This window comes from Lipophrys pholis (assembly GCF_963383615.2).
Source record: "Lipophrys pholis genome assembly, chromosome: 18".
NCBI lineage: Eukaryota > Metazoa > Chordata > Actinopteri > Blenniiformes > Blenniidae > Lipophrys > Lipophrys pholis.
This window is the reverse complement of record NC_137646.1, coordinates 14892580-14917566: the sequence shown is the minus strand read 5'-3', so window position 1 is coordinate 14917566 and position 24987 is coordinate 14892580. Positions and strand designations below refer to the sequence as shown.

General features: G+C 44.6%; 2 protein-coding genes across 2 annotated transcripts in view; both read right to left on the bottom strand.

The window, feature by feature from the left end:
• stim2b (stromal interaction molecule 2b) overlaps positions 1–4435 on the bottom strand; it is a 39566-nt gene extending 35131 nt beyond the window's left edge. Inside the window, exon 1 of the mRNA XM_080486626.1 lies at positions 4146–4435. Within this exon, the coding sequence (XP_080342752.1) occupies positions 4146–4278 (133 nt within the window). The 5' untranslated portion in view covers positions 4279–4435. The remainder of the gene's footprint in view (positions 1–4145) is intronic.
• A 2989-nt stretch (positions 4436–7424) lies between these two features.
• On the bottom strand, positions 7425–24903 carry tbc1d19 (TBC1 domain family, member 19). The gene is made up of 21 exons (XM_080486533.1): positions 24735–24903; positions 24591–24663; positions 24458–24503; positions 23664–23739; positions 23450–23524; positions 22954–23017; positions 22079–22125; positions 21399–21509; positions 21250–21322; positions 20807–20845; positions 18443–18555; positions 16505–16579; positions 16348–16410; positions 14963–15047; positions 14803–14847; positions 14500–14532; positions 14276–14385; positions 14066–14157; positions 12508–12623; positions 12134–12204; positions 7425–9381 (listed from the first exon to the last, which is right to left on the bottom strand). Exons 1-21 carry the CDS (start codon positions 24828–24830, stop codon positions 9307–9309), a joined length of 1578 nt encoding a protein of 525 aa, XP_080342659.1. The 5' UTR covers positions 24831–24903; the 3' UTR covers positions 7425–9306.
• Positions 24904–24987: the final 84 nt, after the last annotated feature.

Below are 24987 nucleotides of genomic sequence, written 5' to 3'. Positions count from 1 at the left end.
GAAGTGACAGAACTGCACGGCTGAAAACACCGACAACGGGGACAGGCTGCTGCTGGCAAGGACAAAACTTTGAAGTACGCCACTCCAATTTCTTCAGACTGTGAAATGTGTTCAGCACGAGCACAAGACTAAATTCACACTCAATGACCTTCAATTCAAATCAGGTGCTGTCGGTTGTTAGACGCTGATCAAATAAATCGTAAATAAAGCGTTCAATGCTCCTAAAACAAGTGCATAGGCTGGAGTCAGACGCTGAGGACGTCAAAAACTGCAGAGTCACCCCGCCGTCGCCGTGGCTCTTTTTGCCCGTGTGGACACGTTCCCTGGTCTTTGAAGGAGGTGAATCACAGGTGACCCAGCAAATGTTAAACCCCGACCCCACAGTTTCCCCGACTGACTGCTCACAGCGGGATAAATGGCAGCTTTGAACCATGAGCGGCTTCAACCTGGACTCTAACCTCCATTATCGGGGGTAAGAAGCTGCCTCAGTACCGCCGACTTTGAGGGGTAATTAGAGACAGACTGAGATGAACCTGTGGACCAGTGTGTGTGTGTGTGTGTGTGTGTGTGTGTGTGTGTGTGTGTGTGTGTGTGTGTGTGTGTGTTTGAATTCAGCTTCCTCGGGTTTCAAGAGATGTTTTACCATCCCTCGTCCATGGTGATACCGTTATATTAATAAGAAAAAGAAATGTAAATGTGAATCTAAAAAACTTGGAACACAATGGAAAAACATACAATAAAAATGTCATATCATAAAAAGCTTGAAACTTTATATGTCATGAATGTACAACTGATAAAAAAAAAAAATTTGCAATTCATTGTTGACCTTTTATCTTGTTTTGTCTAATAATAATAATCGTTTTGTTTTGTTTTTACAAAGCACTAATTAAAGAAATCATCATTACAAAAACAAACAAACAGAAAAACTATGCATTTTCACTTGAAGCGTTGTTGTGTAAACGGGGCCGAAACCTGCACTGTTCCTTTAAATATGGGAAGGAAACATTTTTAATGCCAAATAAATAAATTAGTAAGCCTTGAATGCCAAGGTTAAGGACATCTGAAAACACGATGGCCAAATACGGAGGCCGGTGTTTTTCCTCGCGCCATCACGAGACCGGAGAAAAGGCAGCCGACCTTTCCCGGGAGCCGTGTGGGAAACGGGCAATGATACAGCGACGTTTACGGGCATCGTATGAAGCCTCCCATTCTCACTGCCTCGGCCACGTCTCATCGTTTACAAGGGTGAGGGCCCAGACGCCGTTCCCCGGACCGTTTTCATACAGCCCCGCTGCCGCCGTGGAAAAGGCCAAGTGTGCTTTTGCCATATTAATCAATACGCAGGATTTCCCCCCGGCTCGTTTTCAGGAGCGGCTCTCCACTTGTAAAAACAGACAAGTCATGAATACCTAACAGCTGTCTGGGATGAAGTTTATTACCTTCTCCGGCAGGGTTGAGCGACATGTGTGGAAGCGTTGGGTGAACATAAATACACAAGACGAGTCGGTGGGCCTCCGTTTACAAGGCGTTTTGTGTGTCTTTAGTCGCAATGTTGGCCGTGCAGATCATCGACTGTGCAAACAGCCCAAAGCGAGAAAGAGTCACAAAAACAAACAGGTGGAATTACCATTTTAAATTTTACTATCACGGAGTTACACAAGAAACGGTACTTGGGTAGATTGACGATATTTGCTCTGATGACACTTTTGTTTGAACAAGTGGGCAGCGAGAGGCGAGGGGCATGACTGGAGGCAAAAGTCTCATTTGGAAGTGTTCGTCAGTGGGAATACTACTACATCCACTTCAAAATTCAAAACCCTTATGAAGCTAAACGGCAATATTTGCATGAGTAAAAAGTACACAGAGGAGAGGGGTATTTGTCAAAGTGAGAACGCGTCACTGAAATGTTTGTTCTGGGGAAGATTTGTACGTGTGTTGAGCGGGACGTGCGTGAAATTTACCGCTAACGTTTTAACTGTACTTTCATGGAATTGAAGCATTTCCTTGATAAAACTGAATGAATATATCCTTCTGATGCCACTAAAGTACCTGTGCTGGTGCTACACTATAAGGGCAACTTCCTAGCCATCCTTGATGTGCGGAGTTTGCATGTTCTCCCTGTACTTTAGCTTCCTTCTACAATACAAATACAAGCTGGGTCAATCGGTGCCTACAGATGTATTAGACCTGTGATGGACTATAAAATGTTTTCCTGATCCAAAACAAAACATGAAGAACTCCTCATCTATTGTCTCCCATGTCACATCATCCACCACCAACTATAGGGTTTAACTCAACGTTAAAGAAAAGGTGGCGGGTAGTGGTCAGTTTTACAGGAGGAGCGAGGGGCTGTCTCTGCTCCTTTGCCGTCTCCTTTGAGGCTTTATTTAACAGGACGAGCAGATTTGAAACAAACCGTCAAAAGAGCTTGAAAAGGAAGGAAAAGGCTCAGCGCACAGCCGTAAACAAATCCACGCACGGCTGTCAGAAAGCATTAGTGTGATTGTCACGTTGAAAATATTTATATAAGCGTGGTGTCTGGTTGCATCACCGCTAATTACTGACGCTTAGAGTATTGTGTGACCTTAAGTCTTATTTCTCTGAGCGCGTGTCGCGAGTGGAAGACAGTGAGGGAGCAGCAAAGTGGAGAAAACGGAGTTGTCTGGAAAGTTAAAGACGGGACACATTAGTGGGAACAATTCTGATATGAAACCCAACTGTACCGAGTCTCGCTGACCATCTTAAAGGGACGGCGCCAATCCGATTCGACTATGGGTGCAGACGGGACACCACCCTGGCAGGGGGTGCAGGTCCATCACACAAGACAGACAGGAAGTCACATTCAAACCTAAGCTGAAAACCAACACGTGGAGAATATATTAAATATACAGGGAAAGTTGGTTCAATCGGCTGATTCTTGCCTTTACAGCTTAATCTGTAATCTGGCCAAAAATCATGGCGTTTTTCTGATGTCCTTGTGTAGAGGGCGTTAACGACTCCTTTCATGTCACGCTCCAGTCACCTCACAAAAAAAGTGAACTGAATTTTTTTTCATTCCCCGATATCGGAATCGGCCCCAAAATAACCCCACACCAGTCGGGCCCTAATGGGACTCAGAGCCGAGATTTGTCGCTGCGAGGAGTGAGTGTCAGCCACTGCACAGCCATAAAGCCCCACAGAGATCCCATCAATCCATCTTCTAGGCCACTTATCCAACTTGAGGTTGCAGGGGGGGCCGGAGCCCGTCCCGGCTGAACACGAGCGAAGGCATGGTACGTCCTGGACAGGTCTACCAGTCATCACAGGCCAAATCACACAAGGTCACATTGACACCTGCAGGCTTTTTTTTTTTTTTTTTTTTTGTTCGTGTGCGTCACAAATTAAACTCATCATGGTTTTTTTTGTCTGTAAGAGGAAATCAGCAAACTAGCTGATAATCACAAATAAACTGATATGTTGATATTCCCATACAGACCCCCAAGTCTGTATAAGATCATAACATAAGCAGGTGTCTTTATTTAACCTTGTCAAGTTAAGGTAAGCTTCATGTAGAGAAAAACAACAAACAGTGAACACAAGATCAATGCAGCTAGATTAAAAAACAGATGCAAATAGATGGATATTATCCCCTCGGTAGGCTGTTGTCGATAGTACCTGTAGCAGTGATCAGCATGGCTCTTGACACACCGCCACGTAAACAGAGGGCATTAAGCGTGGGGTTACTCTGATCCTCCTGCACATGCAGGATTTATCGGTGTGCACAAAATGAGGAGAAAAAAATTGAAAAAAGGAAGAAAGAAAGAAAAAAAAAAAAGGGGGGGGGGGGTCCTTCTCCTCAACAACCTTGGTGGCACATGAGGTGCACCATTACAGTAACCATAGTGAGGATTGCAGCCTGCATTCCTGTCATGTCATGCATTCTTGGTAATGTACAGAAGAGGAGGGCAGAAAAAAAAAAAAGGTGACTGTCGACATAAGATGCATCACTTTGCATTAATGCTCCTGCGCAGGGCATTCCTCGGCTTCCCCCTGAAAGCTACTGGGAATGAGGAGGTAAAAAAAAAAAAAAGGAAAAAAAAAAAAAGAGGAGGAGTGTGAATGGGAAATTGTGCACATGCATGATCCGACATGGGTCCGGGTCTTACCTGTGGTGACTACAGTGTCAGCATCAGGCTGGTGGCTGGGTAGATCATTCGAGTAAGTGCACTCCAAGCCCAGTACCGCATAGATGACGAGTCCACGGAGCAATACATTCACCAGCTTGTGGATGTAACTCATGGTGGAGATCTAGTATCCGAGATGGGTGGGTGAAATGTCAGGGTCACACACAGCAAGCAACAAATCTGTCTTCTTCTTTTTTCTTTTTTTTTGTAGAATTAAACACTGAAAAAAAATGTGTCGTCACGAAGTTAAGAAGAAAAAAAAAATCCTGCAGTCGATTTGTTTGTAAGTATATTTATTCCTAGAATAAAAAAAAAAAAAAATAAAAAAAAAACTAACAGCCTCTAGTGGGCTGTTCCAGAGGGGAGACTGCTGCCACAAGCAAGCCCCCCATATCTCATCTGTGTATTCAGAAAAATAATAATTGAAAAATGGCTCTAAAAAAAGAGAAAAGAGACGCACATGCAGCCCGTGCGGAGGGATCCCCTGTCCTCACCGCACAAAAACAACATTAAATCCTCACGGGGAGCTGCGAGTTGGAGACAGACAGTCTCTGTACTTCCACGTACAGTATACAAACACCGGGGACCGCTCCAGCATATTGAACTCGCGGTGTGTCTCCGAGGTCCGCCTCTTCACCGGGAAAGTAGCAGCTCCCTTTGCATCAAAACCAGATTCGGGATACAGTCCGTCTGCGAGTCGAACCGAGCCGAACCGACTTCACACGACATCCGCCGAGTTCGAGTCCGCTCTCTCTCTCCCCCGCCGAGGGTGTCCGAGTCGAACCGAGCGCACACGACATCCGCCGAGTCCCCGCACGGAGGGTTTTAAAGTCAGCTCTCCCGTGTGTCCCCCCTCCTGTCAGATCAGCTGCTGCTCGCCGGCTGATGCGGAGAGCCGAGCGGGGCGGAAGTCAGTATGCAAAGCGGTTTGACATCAGGAGGAGGAGGCGGAGGAAGGAGGAGGCTGGGCTTCGATTCGCCCGCCGGTGTTTCGGATTAACTGGTTTCCCAGTCAACCGGAGACCGATTTCCTTTAGCGCCCCTTCTTGCTGTTAAAAACTCGCTGTGAGCACGACGGCCGGACACATATTCACCAAACAAGATGAAAATAAAGCTCCACAAAAGGTCCGACACTGTGAAACTTTATCGTGAATGTGCTTAAACGGCGTTACTCTGGTTTTTAACATCCGCAGCAACACGGGACTCTAAAGGAAGTAGGTCACCAGTTGGCAGGGAAACCACTTATTCCGAAACACCGGTCCGGGGGCGTCTGTTTTTGTCATTTAGCTGGAGCTCCAGCGGCTCTCGTTAGGCATCACCCCGCCTCCCTCCTGCGTCTCCCCCCGCAGGTCACGCACAGGGAGTCGGGCCCTTTAACACTCACCGGGGGCGCGGCTGGAGCAGACAGGAGCTCCCGGGGTAACCTGTGTGTCCGGCGAGGATGAGGAGGATGAGCATGGTACCCTGCTCCATTGTCCGAGTGGTCCTCTTCTCTGATTGGCTGGACTGTCCCAACTTGGCACGATCTGATTGGCTGTCTCAGACGCCCCCTTTCTTTATCCGTGTTTTCAAGATGCTCTGCGCGGGACGATCCAGCACGGTAAAGGACAATACCGCAGTTTTCCCCCAATAAGGCTCTTTATTGTTATTATTTTGGTTTTACACAAACATGCTATGCATATCAGTGTGAAGGCTGTGTGTTCTAGCCTTACTGAGTGGATTTTGGTCTTGCAAAAAGTAATCCATTGTTGCTTTCACATATGAAATGAACCATATTTGAATCTCAGTTCAGTTGTACATATTATACAATTACAGTATCAAATTAATTATTAATGAACATAAACCAAATGCATTTTTATTGGTATGTTCGTGTGTTAGAAGCACTATTTGGCCTTCTGGCAGTGAGGATGAAATTTTAGTGGCCCTTATCAAAGTTTCCTTTTACTGTGTCCTCCCATATCGCCCAAACCATTTTATTTAAAGCTATTTGGTTACCTTGATTGTCTGTCTCTATAATGTCCTCTGGTTGGTTTAGATGGAGGAATGGTTCAACAGGAGAAGATGGGCTGTCTTAAACTGGCCTGCAATGAGCTTTGACCTAAATCCAGTAAAAACAATTTACAATTTTAGAAGAATTTAGATGATAAGTCCAGTCCAAAGTCCAGTCAACAACAAAACAATTAACAGCATCACCTACATCCAGAATATATTTCAGTTACAGATTTTCAGATCATTTCTTTTTATAAATAGTGACATGAGAAGGACAATACTCTGTCCCCTTGGATAATGAAGGTTACGATAAAGGTGCCAGATTAAAATCTTATCAAGATGAATTAAAACTGTTTTTCTTTTTAGTTTGCAATGCAAGCTAATTATCTGAGCTTTTTGAGCTGGCAGAAGTTGCTTGTGATTACTCACTCCTAATCCGGGGGTCGGGGAGCAGAGATCATAGGAGGTGACGGACAGAAGGGAGCTTGCACTGCGATGTGACCCCCGAGCCACAAGGAGGGACCCACACTGTAGGTAGGAGCCGTCTCGCGGGGTGGGGGGTGGGGGGTGGGGGGTGGGGGGGGGGGGGGGGGGGGGGGGGGGCAAAGGAGGAGCACGACTGATAAAAGAGTCAGCCGTGGGGAGTCCTAGTAAACAGGTGGCAGATGTAGCGCAAACCGGGAAGGGGGGGGGGGGGGGGGGGGGGGGTGAAAGAGAGGAACAGCATAATTCGATATGAGTCGGCAGAAGGGGGCAGCGGGGAGGAAAGCAGCCAACAACGAGGGAGGAATAGAGCAGATGCTCCAAGTAGGAGGAGAGGGCGGGGGGGCGGGAGGGCAGGGGGGGGGGGGTCAGCGAAGCACCTCGGCGCTGCCTCCTGTCACTCAGCCACTCTGAAGTCATTAGAAAGAACTTACAAAAACACCACGGTACGCCTTGTACAAATTTGTATCCCATCTCATGTAAAAAAAAAAAAATGTAAATAACTTGAGGGGGGGGAAAAAAACTCATAGCAACTTTGTTTTATTAAAAAAAAAATATTTGTTTTGACCTGCAGAAAAACATAAAACGTGAAAACAACCTGCAAATAATAGTAACATCACATGAGGTATTTAAAAAAGAACAAACACACAAAGTAAAAAAAACAAACATTCAAGGTTCTTAAGTAATGAGACGAACGATTCCTCAAAATGGAACCCGGTAAAGAAAAGCAGGTTCAACAAGATGATTAGTTTTAACCTACTTTTTTTTTTTTTTTTTTCTTTTCGTGTTCAAGTCTTCACATAGCAGGAATATTTGCGTGTTCCCAGTTGTCACACACGAGTGGAGAATCCGAAAGCTTTAGAAAACGTTGATCTCTCCTCTAACAGCGGCGGGACGACTGCCACAGAGGCTGAAACTCAAAGGGGAAAAAAAAAAAAAGGCAGTTTTTTTTTTTTAATTAAAAGATTTATTTTTAAATTGTATTTGCACAGTTTAGTTTTCTACTTATGAACTCGTGTGTTCTTGTTTTATATGGACCTGTGTCTGCAATAAAGATATAATAATGATAAAGTTTAAAATACTGATCATTTACATAGTACTTTTATTTTTTAATAAGTGTTTTTTTTTTTTGTCCAATTTAAAAGTGACTATTTATGTCCCATTTCCAGCTGGTTTGCAGGATTTACGAATACATTCACAGTCATGTTTGAAATGTTTGTCTTGTTGTATAGTTTGAAAGGAAACGATCTTTAACTCTTTTATCTTTGAATGACCCTCACAAAGCATTGCTGATAGCAGCTGTGATAACGTTTATGGCGGTGCTGAGTATACGTGATGAAAATGTCGTTACTGCCAAAATATTACAACAATCACAACATAAATCTAATTTTATCGATACTTTCTTATGCAAAATACAGTGAAATGTCCCAAAAAAAGTCTCCTATAGTTGTTGCATTATGTTTTTTTACAAAACTCACCCCGACAGGACGTCATTGACTCTAATGCCAGTTTGTTATCTTTCATGATATGTCAGCTGGGGTCTCAGTGTTGTGTTGCGTCTGATATCTGTAAGAAATGTCACAAGATCAACGTTCTCTTTTAAAGTTTTACAATTTGCTTGGTGGTTTGGCCGGACTGGAGCCTCTTTCGGGCCTTTTTGAAAACTTAAAAGTGACATTTTCCTTGTGATCAAAGATAAACCAAACGGCCTGTTACACTCCAGGGGTTAAAAAAAAAAAGCACGGCCTGTTCCATTATAAGGACGGAGGTTTAATATTTTGGTCAAAAAAGTGACTTCAGCCGTGAGTTTAGGACGATGTCGATATGTGAGACTAGTCAGTTTCTCCCAGTGGAAGTTGAACCAGCATCACTTTACAGTGCACGAGAAAACATTCAGTAAAGTGAAAAAACAAACCAGAAAATGAGATAAATATTATTATAATATTGGCACTGAAGGTGCTAAATGTCCCTTTTAAGAGTGCGGTAATACTCAGTACCTTGATGGACGATAAACTACGTTTAAATGCAACGGCGATGTCATTCATTTTTGCATCTTCTCTCCCGTTTCTCTCAGCCGCCTCTCATCTCCTCGGTAATCACCAGCGGGATTATCTAATAGCGTTATGACAAGCTGAGAGCTGCAGAGCAAAAGGAACAAAAAAAATAAATAATAAATAATAAAAAAAAATCACACGAGCTAATTAACACTTCATTAGCCAAGCTTGGAGACTTTGTTGTTGCTCCGCCTCGCACGCTGCAATCACAATACAATTACTGGTCCGTATAGCTCGTCTCCTAATGGGCTTCTCAGCTGATCCATGCGACTGCTGCGCGTATCGTCTTCCCGACAGAGCGTATGGCTTGAGGAGGCTGGCTATACTTACTGGATATTCGCTAATAATACGATATAGGGTAGCCAGCATTCATGGTGCGGACGTGCTAAAGACGGGTTTGGCTTTTTGCTTCAACCAGTCCAAGATGATGCAAGATGATCCCCTCCGCAGGTCTCCCCTTCATCATTTCTTCATATTCCGTGTACTTGGCTCCCCGACGGGTGGATTAGTTATGTAAGCGTGGTCACGGCATACCCGAGTGGCATTTTTCTAGCGTGGAGTTATCCTCCCCGGGCGGTATGCGCGCACCACAACTCATACTGTTGTCTCAGCGTTCTTCAGATGGCCGTGGCAAATAGAAAGATCTGGATGAGTGGCACGACCTTCAGGGTTGACAGATCAGCGAGGACAGCCTGCGGCGTGGTCGTGGAAGAAAGCACAAATAAGGTCCGTCATCTCACAAGTGGACAATGTATACGTGGTGGGAATGAGAGAAAAGCTTCTTCCTGTCATATTAAGGTTTCATATTATAACGTTTGTCAACAATTTTACATCAGTTACATAATATTTAAAGTGTATTTCCCCACATTCAGTCGGCCTGTGAAGAACCTTCCGGTGTTTCAGATTAAGTAGTTTCCCTGTTAACTGGTGACCCTTCAGCGTCCCCTGTTGCTGCTGATCACAGATGTTAAAAACCCGAACACTGTTTAACAGTATTTAGTTTTGAAGTGTCATACTTTTGTGAGTAATATTTTGCTATATGCCGATACTCGCGGCAACGATGGACGGTAAAGGAAGTTGGTCACCATTAAACAGGGCAACCAGTTAATCCGAACCACAGGAAGTTGTTATTTCCCTGCATGATGTCATGAAGGGAAAATCTCCGATTGGCCTGTTTGAGCACACAAGACCTTTAACACACAACGATTCCTAAAAATGCGTTTAAAAAAAAAAGAAAAAGGGGCTTTTTTTTTTTTTTAACCTGACTAGTGTGTCATTGTCAGTAATACTTAAAAGTATTTATTTTCTTCCTGAACAGTACTTTCAAGGTCCGTGACATGTAGCAACACCCGCCCCAAGCTGGGATTTGAACCAGGAACACAGCTCGGGGCGTGTGTACCCATGCAGCTAAAAGCTATTAGCTCACTGTGTTTACTTTGCTCTTTATTAGCGCCATCTCCAGGCAGTCCGGGCTGTCGCTGTCCTGCTCCACTGACAGACTGAGGAAATCTTCCCTCCCTCGTGCCTTGAGGCTGTTTAACTCCTCCAAACCAGTTCTAAGTTAAAAAAAAAAAAAAACTGTGGAACGATGAGTACCAGACCCTATTGTATGTAAAGTTTTTGTTTTCTTTATTTCCGTGCAAACCAGTTCTGTTGATGCTGCTGAAACTGTGAAGCTATGACGCATATCTTCATTTTTCTGAAAAACAAGTTGTCATAATTGTTGGTTTAACAACATTGATGCTGTTCTAGGTGAGGGATTATCCTCTACTTCTTAGAAGTTGACGTTTGACTTGAGGTCAGCAGGAAATATGGATATTAAAAATTGCAGTTGATCTCGACCGGCGGTGACCCGAGGAGGTCACATGTCCATACATCTGATTCAGTTCTGCTCAATTAATTAAAACCTAATTTTGGTGCATGCAACTACATATTTATGAAAAAAAACGATTGTTTAATACGGGAAATGTTCATATTAAAAGCTAAACTTAGATTTCAGAACATATAGGAAGTATTCCTTATTGATTTGCTTTATATATTTTCCTTGTCCACTGCAGTTAAAATCAAATATTGAATATATAGTCAAATATTGCTTGAATGATAAAAGACAGTCTGTGTTTCAGATGTTTTAAATTTGAGATGTTCGTAATATTATGTCAGCATTGTAACACTCTGAAACTTAGTGATTAAAAAAAGGAAAGTTAAAGTAAAATTTCTTTATCGTTTTCCATTCATGTTTCTCTTCTTCCACCTGTTTTGATGCCGTTTCCTGCAGACAAATATCAGCTTGTGGCAAAGGAAGCTTTTATTTACTTGTTTTGAAAATTTTTCCTTTAAACTGATAGAAAACATGAAGATGAACTTATCTGTTATTTGTGCACAGAGAATTGGAAAAAAGCAACTATTCCAACTCATTTAACTTAAAATCATATAATCCAATAAAGATGACTCTCAGACGCTGACCTGCTGACAACAAGTCTTAAAGTCGGTAACGGGATCATCTGATTCGACTGTGGCCAAATGTACGTGTGAGATTTGGGGTTTTTGCAGTGAAAGCAATCTTACCTTCGCCCACCGAGCCCCTGGGAGGCTATAAAGCCCCCCCCCCCCTTCTGATGAGACACATTTCAAGATTTAAAAAAAGCCCCGCACAAAAAGAATCGACACGCATAATGATGATGCAGGATCCCGAGGAAGCGACAATCCATGCTGAAGAGCGCCGCGGCTCCCCGCCCGGTCCTTCTGGGATGGCTGGGGGATTAAATTTAGGGACTCTTATCCTGTTCGGCGAGCGAGGGTTTAATGTTTCAACGCCGGGTCTAGAGCTTCTAAATATAAGAGAAGGAGCGGTGTGTTGTGGTATCTCCTCTCCGCCGGGGCAGGTGGCAAATGAGCAAGCAAATAGTGCGCCTTAAGAGCAGCGGGTCTGCATGTCGCCCCCATGCGTCATAGTGGAGTTTAACCTCCTTCACCCTTAGAGGTGGGGGGGGGGGGGGGGGGGGGGGGGGGGGGCACCTCTGATTCCTGACATATATCAGTCAGGGATGCAGGGGCAGTGAAGATATTCACCAGAATCGCGAGACGAGTTACATCGACGATGCAACACAAGCGAGAGTGCAGCAGCTTCACCGGGCTGCACGGAAAACATCATCCTCATCATCATCATCAGTTTGTCCAGTGAACAGACTTGAAGAACAAACCCGTCTGCTTAAAGGTGGCGATCCTGGCACTTGAGGGGAAGGCGAGTGTTGGCGGGGGAGGGTCTTAAAGTGTCGGGTTTTTGTTTTTTTTTAAGACATGTGCATTCAAAAGACTGGGTTACTGGTGCTGGCCCGGTCATGAGTGGCTATTTACAGCCTCCCAGGAGCCCGCCGGGGGGGGGGGGGGGGGGGGGGGGGGCAGAGGGAGTCAAACACACCGAGGTCTAATGTGAGAGCGACCCACCTCAGCCGAGGCCAGCGACGTCACTTCCATCAGGTTCTCGGCGCGGAAGGCGAACACAGCAGCTGCGAGCACTGCGGGAAGGAGAGGAGCAAAGGAAACGGGGCAGTGAAGCCGTCGTGTTTGAGAATCGAGACTCTTCATGCAAAATAAATCTATAATTTTTTAAGAAAGACGTTGAAAGAGTCAAGTGCGCCTCTGCTTAGAAAGTTTCATCTACAAACCTACATATTTATGTATAAAATCATTAATAGAAAACACATTTGAAAACTCTAGAAGAGTGTCAGTAAAAGCAAACGGGATTTGGGTGAAAAACAAAATGGCCGTATTTTTTGCCCCAATGCTACTTAAAGGCCGCGGCTGCAACGTCGTCCTACCTGCAACTACCTCCAGCGAATCATATCCGAGGATTCGATCCCACAGCAGAAGCAGCTGATCGGTGGAGAGGTAGCCGGAGAAGGCTCGCACCATCCACTTGAAGGCGATACGCAATCTGAGAACAGCAGAGGTGGGAGAAATCAGCCCCTCGCACTTTGATCTCGAACACTCGGGCTTTGCGTGTTCCCCCTGTGCGTGCGGAGGATTCCACGATGTGAAATTGTAATCACAGTTTTCAAGATTACAAGTTCAGTAAATAATGTTTGTCCCCCCCCCCCGACTGTGAAGATCAACTTTGTGCAGTAACAATTCCGAGCTCTGATAACCCATGAAGCTTTCACAATAATTCATTTTAATTTGTTGATTTATTTGCATTATTTCTAGGCCAAATACAGTAAAACAGCTAAAATAGCCAGAATAGATGGATTTGCTTGGATTGGAAAAAGTAGTAAAACTACTATAAACTAAAATTATACAGGAAGAACGGTCAAACTAGAATGATTAAAATTGCTAGTACGATTTGTTTGGGGTTTTTTCAGGAAAAGGAAAAAAAGAAAGTAAGAAAAAAGAAAATGGGAAAAAGGAAAAGGACAAAAGAAGTACTGGAACAATTGGAATCAGAGCAGCTAAATGGCTGCTAAGAAATTGCCTCAGAAGCTAAATATGGAATAAAATATATCTAAATTCCACCTATGACACTTCAAGAATGCAACCTCAGTTTTTGCATGTGTTGTTATTTTTTTCATATTTTTTTTCCCTCTTCAGTTCCATCTCTTAATAAGCATGTTCTTAAATCTGACATGCACAATATTAATTGGTTCTGTATTGGTGCAGTCGATACACCTAAACTCTGATAAGTATTTATACTTTGTTTGGTTCCATATTTGTAGTAGTTAAAGTGTCGTGAAGGCAAAGGTTATGCCACAGTCCTGTGATTTTATTCCCTTTGAATTCTTCTTAAGACAAAATAATTGCATCTCCCCGTGTAAAGAAAAGTGTTTTTAAAGACTCGTGGAATCGTGTTGTGATTCTGCTCTTTCACCACAAGGTGGCAGTAGCTCGCAGGAATAAGGACTGCAGTGAGACTGCATTATGCAAGAATAACATCAGACTGTGTGAAGGTGCATGATGGACAGTATGAGACCAGATGATATAAATAACAGATATAATAGACATAATGGCCCAGATAGGAACAAACACAGATGCTGCTTCAAACATGTTTTTTTTTTTTTTTAAATGGGAATACGAGTGGTTAATGGCCACTTTTGATGCGGTATCGAGAAAAATACATGCTCATAAGAGGGGTGAAAAAAGAGCCTGAATTATAAACTTTACCTTCAAACTAAAGAAATTATAAACATGCAGGTGCATAAAGGACTTTTTCCTTCAGGATTGTGAAATTTTAGGGGAATTCAAGCTGGTGATATTCAGATTTCTGACTGTAAGTGGAGAAAAAAAATTTAATTAAAATTTTTTCTGCTTCTTTCAGGTTTGTTATTCATCATCGTTGGCACCGGAAAGAAAAGGGGGAAGCAAAGTGGCGTTCCAGCTACTCACGGCTGAGCCCCGATCTGCCGAAGGTGGTAGAAAAGCTGAGGCAGGTAGGCCTGAAGCAGGCGCTCGAACTGCAGGCACAGAGACACGATACCCTGCAGGAGCACAAGGACGAGCACGTGAAGCCCAAAACCACGGAGAGGACGAAAAACAAAAACAAAAAATACATTGAGAGAATTCAGGAGGGGAGAAAAAAAATAAATAAATAATCACCGAGGGGGAGGAGGAGATGGAGTGCAATCTGAAGAAGTAGCGAATGTACATTTCCCTGAATACGCTGTACAGCTTGGAGGGCTCGTTGTACAGGAAACACAACGGCGCCACTGTGGGACAAACACACACACACACACACACACACACACACACACACACCGTTTCATCCAGATCGTCCTCGGCTCTCTGCGGCGGACGAGTAGAGCGGCAGCTAAAACACTCACCGTACATTGAAAACCCGTGAAAAGGAATCACACCTGTGCAGGAGACAAAGGTTCAGAGCGGCAGAACAACAGAGTGAAACTTTCCCAGGCAGAGAGAAACGTGTATTGTTTTGTAGTACAAGTGATTTGGTTGAACGTGACAGAAGCACAGAGGTGCGAGGCCCCTAAATGATCTATCCCTTACCGTTGGTAGTCATTCCTTTGAAAAGTGGTACATTTATCTAACTCATTCAGATAAAACGTTTACTAGTTATTAGGCGCTTTAAGATCTTTACTGGAGTTTATGTAAAGACACAAGCTTACCATTGGGAGGATAGACAACAGCACATTCCTGGTCTCCCACTTTCCCTGTGACACACACACACACACACACACACACACACACTCAACACCCATATGCATGCAGAGACGCAACATGGCCAAGTGAAGCGTGCGTCCTTGCTGAAAGGACGCGTCCTCTCACCCTGGATGTAGGATTTGGGAGGGGTGGCGCTGTTGTATTTGAAGTGTTCCAAGACGACGGTGTCGCGGGAGAAACACAACACCACCTAAGAACACAGACGACGGAGGATCCGCGTTTGAATACAGACACACACGCGTGACGACATTAGAAAACAGTCGTCACGCCATGAAGGGGTTAAAGCGGCGCTTCACGAACGCGGCCCCGTGTCTCCCCGACGCACACGTAACGGCGCGGCCGCCGGGGATGACGCCGACGCCGGCTAATGCTCCTTTAAGTGCTCCGCTGCTGGACGATGGCCTCCAGTGGCCCCCGCGTCCAATCGGGGAAGAATTCTATTAAAGCGACGCCACCCGGAGACGAGGTTCCGCTGCAGCCTGGAAGCGAGACTCGAGTGGCTGCTTAGCGCACAAAGCGGCGGCGAGAGCGGGAGCTCTGTCTATCTCCATCCAATCTCTGGGCCTTCTTCAGGACAGATCTCATTTCACCGGAGCACTTCAGGTGAACTACACGAGGGGACAATCAGCCGGATGAGAGCAATGCTAATGGCAGATTCTGCAATTGATATTGGATGAGGATTACACATGACACGTCTCCTCGTTCATGTTTAAGATTATTCATCGAGAAGTGGCACGGACATGTTGTACCGCGCTGAAAAAGCCTTAAAGCATTTGGTTGTTGCTGAGCAGAAACTATATATTCTTCAAATGTTCCCGTCTTGTCATCCATCCATCTATCTACGATCCTGAGGTGAGCAATAGATGAGGATGATAAAATTGTGCCGCTTCCTTCCAAACTTTCCGTCTGTAACGGATCGAAATAACTTCAGTAAAATATTCTGCTCAATCTTTATCATTCGCCACCAACGTACAGAGAGAATAAAAACAGGCACGGTTCTCCAAATTGTCCCAAACTGCACTTCCTGCGGGAATGTAGTGCGACTCAAACATTTTGGAACGCCGTACGCTACAGTAGACGTGCAGCACTGGGGACACGAGTGTCTGCAGGTCCTTTATGTCTCCTCGGAAATGTCCCCGAGTCATGGGTTATATACAGTTATATACACGGGTTATACAATGTGAAGAAGTTGGGACTTTTAAAGTTTGTCAAGAGTGGCGAGTGTTAGAGATGAACCCCCCCCCCCGGCCCTCCCCGTGTGGAAAAGTTTGATATCGGAGGAAATGGAAGAAACCTTTGGAGGCTCTTGGGAGTGAAAAGTCATTTGGACTCGAATGGACAGCAGCGGTGGCGTCGATGCTTGAGGACTGAATCTACTGAGAGACTTCGTTTTGATTCGTTTGAGTCATTTATCGTATACACCGGAGCTGCACTTGAACCCGTGTCGTGTGGAGAACAGATTACAGAAAGACAAAGAGACGATCGCCCACCTGATAGAGAAAATCTTCAAACACAAAGTAGTAATCATCGTTACTGGCCGTGAGCTTCACATCCTGTTGAGAAGAGAAGGGTTTTTGTTTTAGAGTAGCTGACCGTATCTTTGCCATATGAGCTTGAGTTGGGTGAGGACAGTTGAGGCCGACTTACTTTATAGATCAGGTTGTCCACCAGCAGGTCGTGTTGTATGACTCCTGCCTTCAGCTGTTCATAATGCATGACATCCTGAAAATCACAAATCCATGAACAAGACGCTGAAAGGAAAATTTGGCACTTTTGCTTTAAGAAACTACAAAAAGTGAGGAGCCAGGACCTTTAACGTTGAAGAATAGGCACAAAGATGGTTTCAATGGTTCAACTGTGTAATCTGAAGGAGGAACATTATCTTTTGATAGTATAAGAAATATCAAGACAGCAGCTGGAAGGAACGTTTCTGATTTCATGGTTAGGCTCAAGCCTGCGTCCGGTTTTCAGACAGGTTATTGTAAATGAACCCCAGAAGGAGCAAAAAAAAAACAAAAACCGGGGGCAATAAAAGTGTCTGCTGCGTCTGAAGCACCTTGGCAAACCTCAGCGCTGCGGAAGCAGAGCCGGCTGAGGGAGGACGCCGAAACGGCGGCGGTAAAGCGGACGTCGCCGTTAGCAGGGAGCCGGGGGACCTGCAGGCTGCAAGGCTCTCGCTTCGGCGCTGGAACCACACAGTGAGAATCCCGCCGGGCAAAACTTCATTAAGTTCATGACGAAGCACGCGGCCGAGTAATTAGCAAGTATGAGAGCAAAGCACACGACTGGAGACAGCGTCCTATTAGGTCTCCTCAAATTGTTTGTGCACGAGGCGGCTGGTTCATGTGTGTGCTCTGACACTGCTGACACTCTCCAGGCCTCGCCGTGGTCCTCATAACCCCCCACCCCCCACACTTTAACAAATCAATCGTCCAATCACTCGAGGCGTTTACAAAGACGTCTGCCACACAGGCAGGCGGCCGCGCCGTTTGTTATAAACGTGCAACTGATTAGCTCGACATTTTCTATCGTCTATCTTCACATACGTAAACACTGATGTAGCAGCGTTCGGGCAAAGATTTAAAAAAAAAAAAAAAACCATGCAGAGGCTTTGAGAATAGATAGTAAAAGCAGTGTCCATTGTCAGGGTTTCGTTTTCCTGCTGGAATCAGGGGGAGTCAAACATAAGGCTCGTGGGCCAAAACTGGACCCGCATGAGGCTCCAATCTGGACAAACCACCAAGTAAAGTGCAAAATTAAAACAAAAAATTATAATAATTCTTAAAAGTAGCAGACACGACACAACACTGACACCCGAGTGGAGATGTCAATAAGGAAGGAGTTTCACAACAGCTATGGGAGAAGTTTTGGGACGTTTCACTGAATTTGGCTTCATTAAAATTGGCTTTACGTTGAAATTTCAGGCATTTTCGTGAGTAATTGTTGGGTTTTGTTAGAATATCGACATTTTCATCAGGTGTACTCTGCGCCACGCCAAAGAAAAAGTGTAAAAGTTGAAATTTAGAGGTTAATATGAAAACATTTGACTAGTCCGGCCCACTCAAGATGAAATTGGGATGAACTCAAATACTGTACATCTTGTCTAAATGGATGACATTCTGTCGGGTGGGTTGGGGGATTTGTTTCTCTGTTTTGAATTTTCTTTGTGAATAAAAACAATAAAATGTTTTTGTTGTTTTTTTTAATCCTGCGCTGGAAATTTATTGTATTTATAATAAAAATCAACCCGAATTTCAGTATATATTTGATGCGAGCTTCCAATAACGAGCATTTAGGCGTTTACAAAGACGTCTTCCACGCGGGCCGCCGGCCGCGCTGTTTAGCAGAACTGCTTGATTATCTCAGCATTGTGCAACACGGGGGACGAGTGACGGCGAGAGAAGCACCGACGCACGGATTACGTAAAAACACATGGCGTCGGTTGGTTTTACATGTCATGTGTTGCTTTATTACTTTCTAGTAAACACTGGAGAGTTTGGGAATCGCTGCAGCTGTGTGGTTGCGAGCGTGTGACAGCGTGTGTGTGTGTGTGTGTGTGTGTGTGCACATCCAGTGCAGACTGACTTGTGGTTGGTTGGTGGAGTTGAGGATGAGGCCCCACAGTTCTGCCCGGAGCCCGGTGGGGCAGCCCTGCCGGCTGTACTGCTGGGCGGCGGCGCTGTCCTGCTCTGTAACCACTGGACAAGACGACACACATCTCAAACACACACGGGGCAAACGTTTCTGCCGTGTTGGCATCATTGGACGATGTGGAGTTCTCCTCCGTCACAAGTGAACTAGTTTCCGTGTTATTCAAGGCGAGGGGCACGTCCGAGCAGGGCAGCGATCAGAACTGCGTCTGAGAGACGTTCAAGGACGGTCCTGCTTGGAAACACTCCAGAACACAATGGCAGCGGTGGGAAAAAAAAAGAGAAAGAGACGCTCCATTAATCCGTCTTCTGTACCGTTTTATCCAACTTCAGGAAATTAAAGCAGAGTCCGAGTCATTTATTGGCATTTTTTCTTGATGTTTGTTGAACCGAATTTTATTTTTATGATAGAATTTGGAAAAATCTAAAGGTGAAGTCGAGGATCAGTGGGAAGAAAACTAGTTCTTCGGGCCGCATCCTTTAGCATTTAATGATGTCTCGATCTTGCAAATCATTTCAGGACGATATCGCTGAACAAGACGAGACGTTAAGAGCAGCAAGAACAGAAATCTGGTTAAAAAAAAAATCAAATATAATATCCAGTAATGGTGAAAAATGATGATCAAACTACAGAAAGTAGAAAAAAAACGTATTATTATTATTGTAATTATATACACACTGTGTGGATTAATTTGGCTGTAGAAAGGCGTAATGAGTGAATGTAAAAAATAACTTGAACATTCAATATCAGTCAGTTATTAGATATTATTCTTTGAAACATAACAGCCATAAGCTCCACCACCAAAAAAAAAAAAAAAAACAACCCTCCAGTCTCTTGTGGGAACAAACTCTGTAACTCTGCCGTGACAGGAGCACAAAAACAAAGCCGCCTTTGACTTGAGCTCCTGGCCCATCGTAACGTAAACCAGCCCGCTCCTCGCCTCCCGCCTTTCCCATCCGAGGGTTTGCTTGGCGGGACGGCTCGCGGCTCGGGGAGCCAACAGCCCCAGGGTGAAATAGTGGCGCGCGGCTGTAAACATAAAATACAGCCTCCTGTCCCTTCATGTCTGATTGGTGCCCGTAATAAAGTTGGTGTTTACCGGGGCGAGAGCCGAGGAGCCTTCGTGTAGCAATCTATTTATTTCTTTGTTCCATACCGCTGCTTTAGTTTAAGGATTCAGAGACGGGTCACGGTGGATATATTTAGATTTCTTTTGAATAGGAAACTCCGCAAAAGACCCCAAATGAACGTTTGTCATCCAAATTTAGAACAAAAGCCAAAGAAAGGACTGAAAAGGCAAAACTGCTGGCTTCTTTAATTATCACCAAGATAAAACGAGAGGAAAAAAAAGTCCCAACGAGGCACGAACTTCTCCAAAACTGACATATGGAAGGATCGGATTAGTAACGCAGAGTGTAAACTTTAGGATTTAAAATATTTTCTCTAAAGATAGGTCGCTAACATAGCAGAAGATTTTTTATGATTTACAAAAAATTGACATTTGGGTCAAGTTCGAAAGTCGAAAAAACGTTTGAAACAACTACATTAATTGTAGTTTGAATTACTACAATGGGGGGGGGGGAGCCCATCGCAAAACAAGAAAACAATTTCAAAGTACTTTTACCTTGAATTAAGTGAAAATTGTCTTGGTAAGATTTACTGAATATAACACGTGATTTATAATATTTTAGATTTTAAAATTTTACTTATGTTAAACTATATTTTAGCAGTACTTTCAAGCATTTCAATGAAACCATGTTTCTTCTATAATGCAACTCAAAACGAGATCATTTCAAGATTGTTTGACTTCACAAGATATTTCCGAAGCAACTGTCCCTCCATCTTGCTGAAATTCTACTTGGGATGAGACATTTTAACTATAAAAAAAAGACGTTGAGTTCTCTTATGCGTAAAGCTGATCATTGTGCCGCGAAACTTTCTATATCAAGTGGAGTACATCAACATGCAAATATTTCACATTTTGCATTAATTCATTTATCAGCACTCCCTACGCCAGTCCCCTATGAACCCAGTGATCGATTCACTGTTTGGACTTGGATTGGTGGAGGAACGGTCCTCGTAAAGTGGGCTGCTTTCAAAGTACTTGAGTAAGAGGCACTCAGATTACTTTGGAAGGACATTAAGGTGTTATGATGTTGCTGCTGCTGTCAGATGTGGTATTTCTACCTTTTGTGGAATAAACACAGGACTTAGTGCTTCGCTAAGCCGGGGACTTTTATAGATTTGCTCGAAGGACGAAAAAACACAGCAAGTTGACGTCAAGGAGCGAACACGAACCTTTCTTCCCGACCTGGATGTACTCGTTTTCAAACAGATCTGGAGAGAGAGAGAGAGAGAACATAACAGATTCATCACCAGCTGTGCGCCAGGCTCTGTTTTTCAAGCGCTAATGTTATCTGTTTGATTTACAAACACAAGAGATGGTGGGTACGATTCTATTTAAAGCCCAAACACCAAACTGTCAGCTACGTCAGCGTGCGGACTTTACACACAGATATGGCTTGAAAACTCCCAGAACAGCCACGTGGCACCGGAGGGGAGGAACACGCGCTGATAATGAGCCCGGTGTGGTTCATGGATCATTAAACTCCTCCGGGCTGCTCGGTAAACACATTCATTACAGCGCCCAGTGTGTTTAGACACATTCAAAAGTTTCATAACAGGGTTGCAAACTTTCTTTAAGAAAAAAAAAAAAAAAAAAAAAAAGTGGCTAAAATTACCTGGATGGATTTGTGCGTTGTCGTCGATTCCCAGCTGCCCGCTGGTCAGGTTGAGCTCGGAGTAGGCCCGTCTCTGACAGTCAAACAAAAGACTGGGTCAGCCTAAGAGAGAACACGGCGGCGGTTCTGACGTGTCCGGAGACGCCTACCAGCTGTGGGACGTCGCGGACGTTGAGGGGAACCTGAATCAGGCCCCAGTGGCTCCGCACGCCGACGTCCTCGCTGCTGTCGTGGTTGGGGTTCCTCAGACTGATCAACACCTGTTAGTGACGGCACCGTCATACACGAGAGAAGTATTAATACTTCGTTGCTGCATTTTATTTGAGTACGGCGAAATGGTCAAAGCAGCTGATATTATCGAACCTCATAATTGATGGATCTTTGAATGTTAGGGAAGAAGCAGTTTTACTTCTTCTTGCCCCTTTTCTGACACGTTAAACTAGATATATGTGTGTTTCTATGTTTCTACTGAGCATATATAATTATATATGTTTATTCAATAATTATATTTATTCACACGGGATGCGTGCATGTAGACAAATTCATATGGGTGTAAATAGGTTTTTTCGCTTCTTTTTTTTGTATGCATCTGTGTTTTGTTTGTTTCGACATGTCTGGGATACATTAAATAGAAAATGTAATAAAAAAAACCATGATAAAGCCGATTTGTGTGCGCACATCTGCATACATGCAGAATGTGTACATGCAACTTGCCCGTCCACTACCAACACATTCAAATAGTCTTAGATTGCTTTAAAAGAAAAACAAAAAAAAAACACCATTTCATGTGACAAAAGTTCAAATGACCTTTTAGAAGGAGTGCTCTTACCTCCAGAAAGTCTTTGGGGGCATAAACAGGCCTGAACTGCGTTAAATCTGCAGCAATAGAAACACATTTAAAAGCTTTACACAACAATCGCAGCAGCTAGGAATCCCTCTCTCCTTGGTTTGATGTTAAATATGAGGGTTTTTAAAGGCAGCCCGCACAAACCAGCCACGGAGCCTCTTTAATCAGCAGCGACTTTAAGCGGCTTGGCGCGGTCACAGTTGGCAGCGTCCGCAAGAGTCAAAGGAGCGGCTGCAGCCGGGGACTCCTCCCGCACTCGTCTTTGCGACGCGGCAGCGAATCTAAGTGGTTTAGACGGCGCGGCGTCCCCCGGGAGTGAGGGCGCGCCGGGGGTCTCGGACGGAACCAGGGGTGCTGCTCGTTATCGCGGGAGTCTGGACAGCTTCTCTGCTCGCAGCCCCGACTGTTTACAGCCGAGCGACGGCAACGTCCTAAATGTTATTACAGCACTGCTGGGACGCGAGATTAGCACGCGTGTTAGAAATGTACTGGCTCGGAGCGAACGCCGTCTCTCCTCCGAGATCCAAGGCTCAGTCGCGACACTATCAGAAAAAACAAAGTATTTTTTAACAGCGCATGAGTGAAATGTATATTTCAGCTAGAAACATCCCCTAAAAGATGAGATTTACATCGGTGAAGTGAGCGACTACCTGTAAACACGGGAAACCAGAATCAGCGAGCGGAAACGACGCCATATATTATTTACGTCTTCCCTGCGAAAGCCTTTTTCTCGGACGCCCAAAGCAAAACATGGACTAAAGCCGAAGTGGAACGCACTAATCTTTTGTTATAAAAAAAAGGCAGATTGCTTTAGGGGGAGTGGGGGGGGGTAGCGTTCCTGGGTAGCGTCTGCAGACCTGGTTCATCTGTGCCCATCTCGTTCCATTTGTTGGTGAGCTCCTTCTGCTCCGCTGCAGGCCTCTGTGGAGCAGGAGGCAGGAGAGGAGATCAGCGACCAGATGCCGCACAGCCAGAGGAAAACATCCAAACTCATACTTGATGTACATACTCATGCACATAAACAGTACTAATGCTCAGTCAGGTGTGGGATGAAGGAAACCTGCTATGAGGAGAGTTTTCTTCTCTCCATCGACGCTACAGCACCTCGTCCTGATTCGCAGTTCAAATACATTTATTTATTTATTTACATTCTAACATCAGTTTGAAATATGCCATTTCAGCTGTCTGTCGACATGCGGCAACCAGTGCTTGTAATTTGACACCCGCCTCATTGGCTCACATACAGTGAATAAAGCATATAAATATATATAAAATCTTTTCACGGGGTCTGAATCTAGACTTATTCTAATTGCAAAAGCCCGGCTGTGATTGTTTAGCAGATATTTCGGATACCATTCGAGCCAGAGGCACTCCGAGCTCCGTGCTCATGCTGTTCAGGCTTTTAAGGACTCGCTTCTCCCAGCTGGCCTGTGGAGCAAATGCAGACACACGCAGCGCTTCAGGTTACAGATTACAAATACCGACTCGGTCAGAGCCGAGGGGCAGGTGAATAAGACGAAGGAGACAAGGGAGAGAAGTGGCGCGAGACGAGCGGGGACGGACTGACCTGGGCCTTGCGCATGTAGGCCAGCGGCTCTTTGAGATGCTCCGGGGGGGCGGCGGGGTGCCTCGGGGGCAGCTGGCTGGAAGAGGGAGGAAACACATGAACGTGAAGTGAAATGAAGTCGCCGTCCCCCGCCCCGCACCGAATGACTCAAGGCCTCAGTGGGTTAAACAATGCTCAACAAATCTAAACAGCCAGGAGGAGAACATAGTGGCCACAAAAACGGTATTAGTCACTGCTGTAAGTCGTGTAAAGCAGAGAGGGCTGCAGCGAGCTTCTGAAGCTGTGGTGACGTGAGTGTAAAAAAACACTACAAACAACATTAAAGAACAGAAAAGGAATACAAAACTAACACAAAAACATGCCAAATTGGCACAAAAATGTACAACAACCAAAAAAAAAACCATAAAGACGTGCATAATTACTGAGAGGACTCAATCCACAACAAAGAGACGCAAAACTACAAATACGACAACAAATATGAGCAAAAGAAAGCACAAACAGACCAAAATAAATAACAACAGTACCACACACGACACTGAGACGTAAAGTCTTATATATAATTACAAAAGACACAAAACTACAATTACAACACGCCGGCCAAAAGTGATCGCAAAGTTTTGTCATTTTAAGTCATTAAACAACACAAAGAGAAACAAATTCATCAGAAAAACACAGACGATGGATGGATGGATGGATGGATGGATGGATGGATGGATGGATGGATGGATGGATGGATGGATGGATTGTAGGTGTTGTGATCTATAAACTCCCCCCTCAGAGTAGTTGTCACTTACATGTGCAGCTCTCTGTAAACTGCATTCTGCAGCTTCCTCTCCCAGCCTGGAACACATTGCAACCAGTCATCAGCATTCAGGAAGGATTAGTGTGTAACTCCACCATGATCATAAATCATAACCATTTTCTTACCTGATGCTTTTAGAAAACTGCGGACGTCCTCTTTAAGAGACTCCAGTTTAATGTCGGGCTGATGTAAACATTCCTGCAACAGACGGGATGTTATAAGAGAGCGTAAACACTGACATCGTTAGCAACATGCTAACTGCTACTCACTTTGGCTTGTCTCTCGATTTGAGAGTGTAAATGACTTCCTTTGAGCCGCTGCACGATCTGAGAGATACTCAGAGATAACTCGCTCCCCTCATCCATCCTCGCTTTATTTGTGTCACTATTTAGGTTTGGGTTATTATCGCTACACTATCTGCGTCCACAGACTGCAGCCTCCCCCTTGGCAGACCCCCAGGAAACACGGGAACGACATTGGTTCCGACGTCAAAAGAAAAGTTCCGATGGACGCTTATTGAAA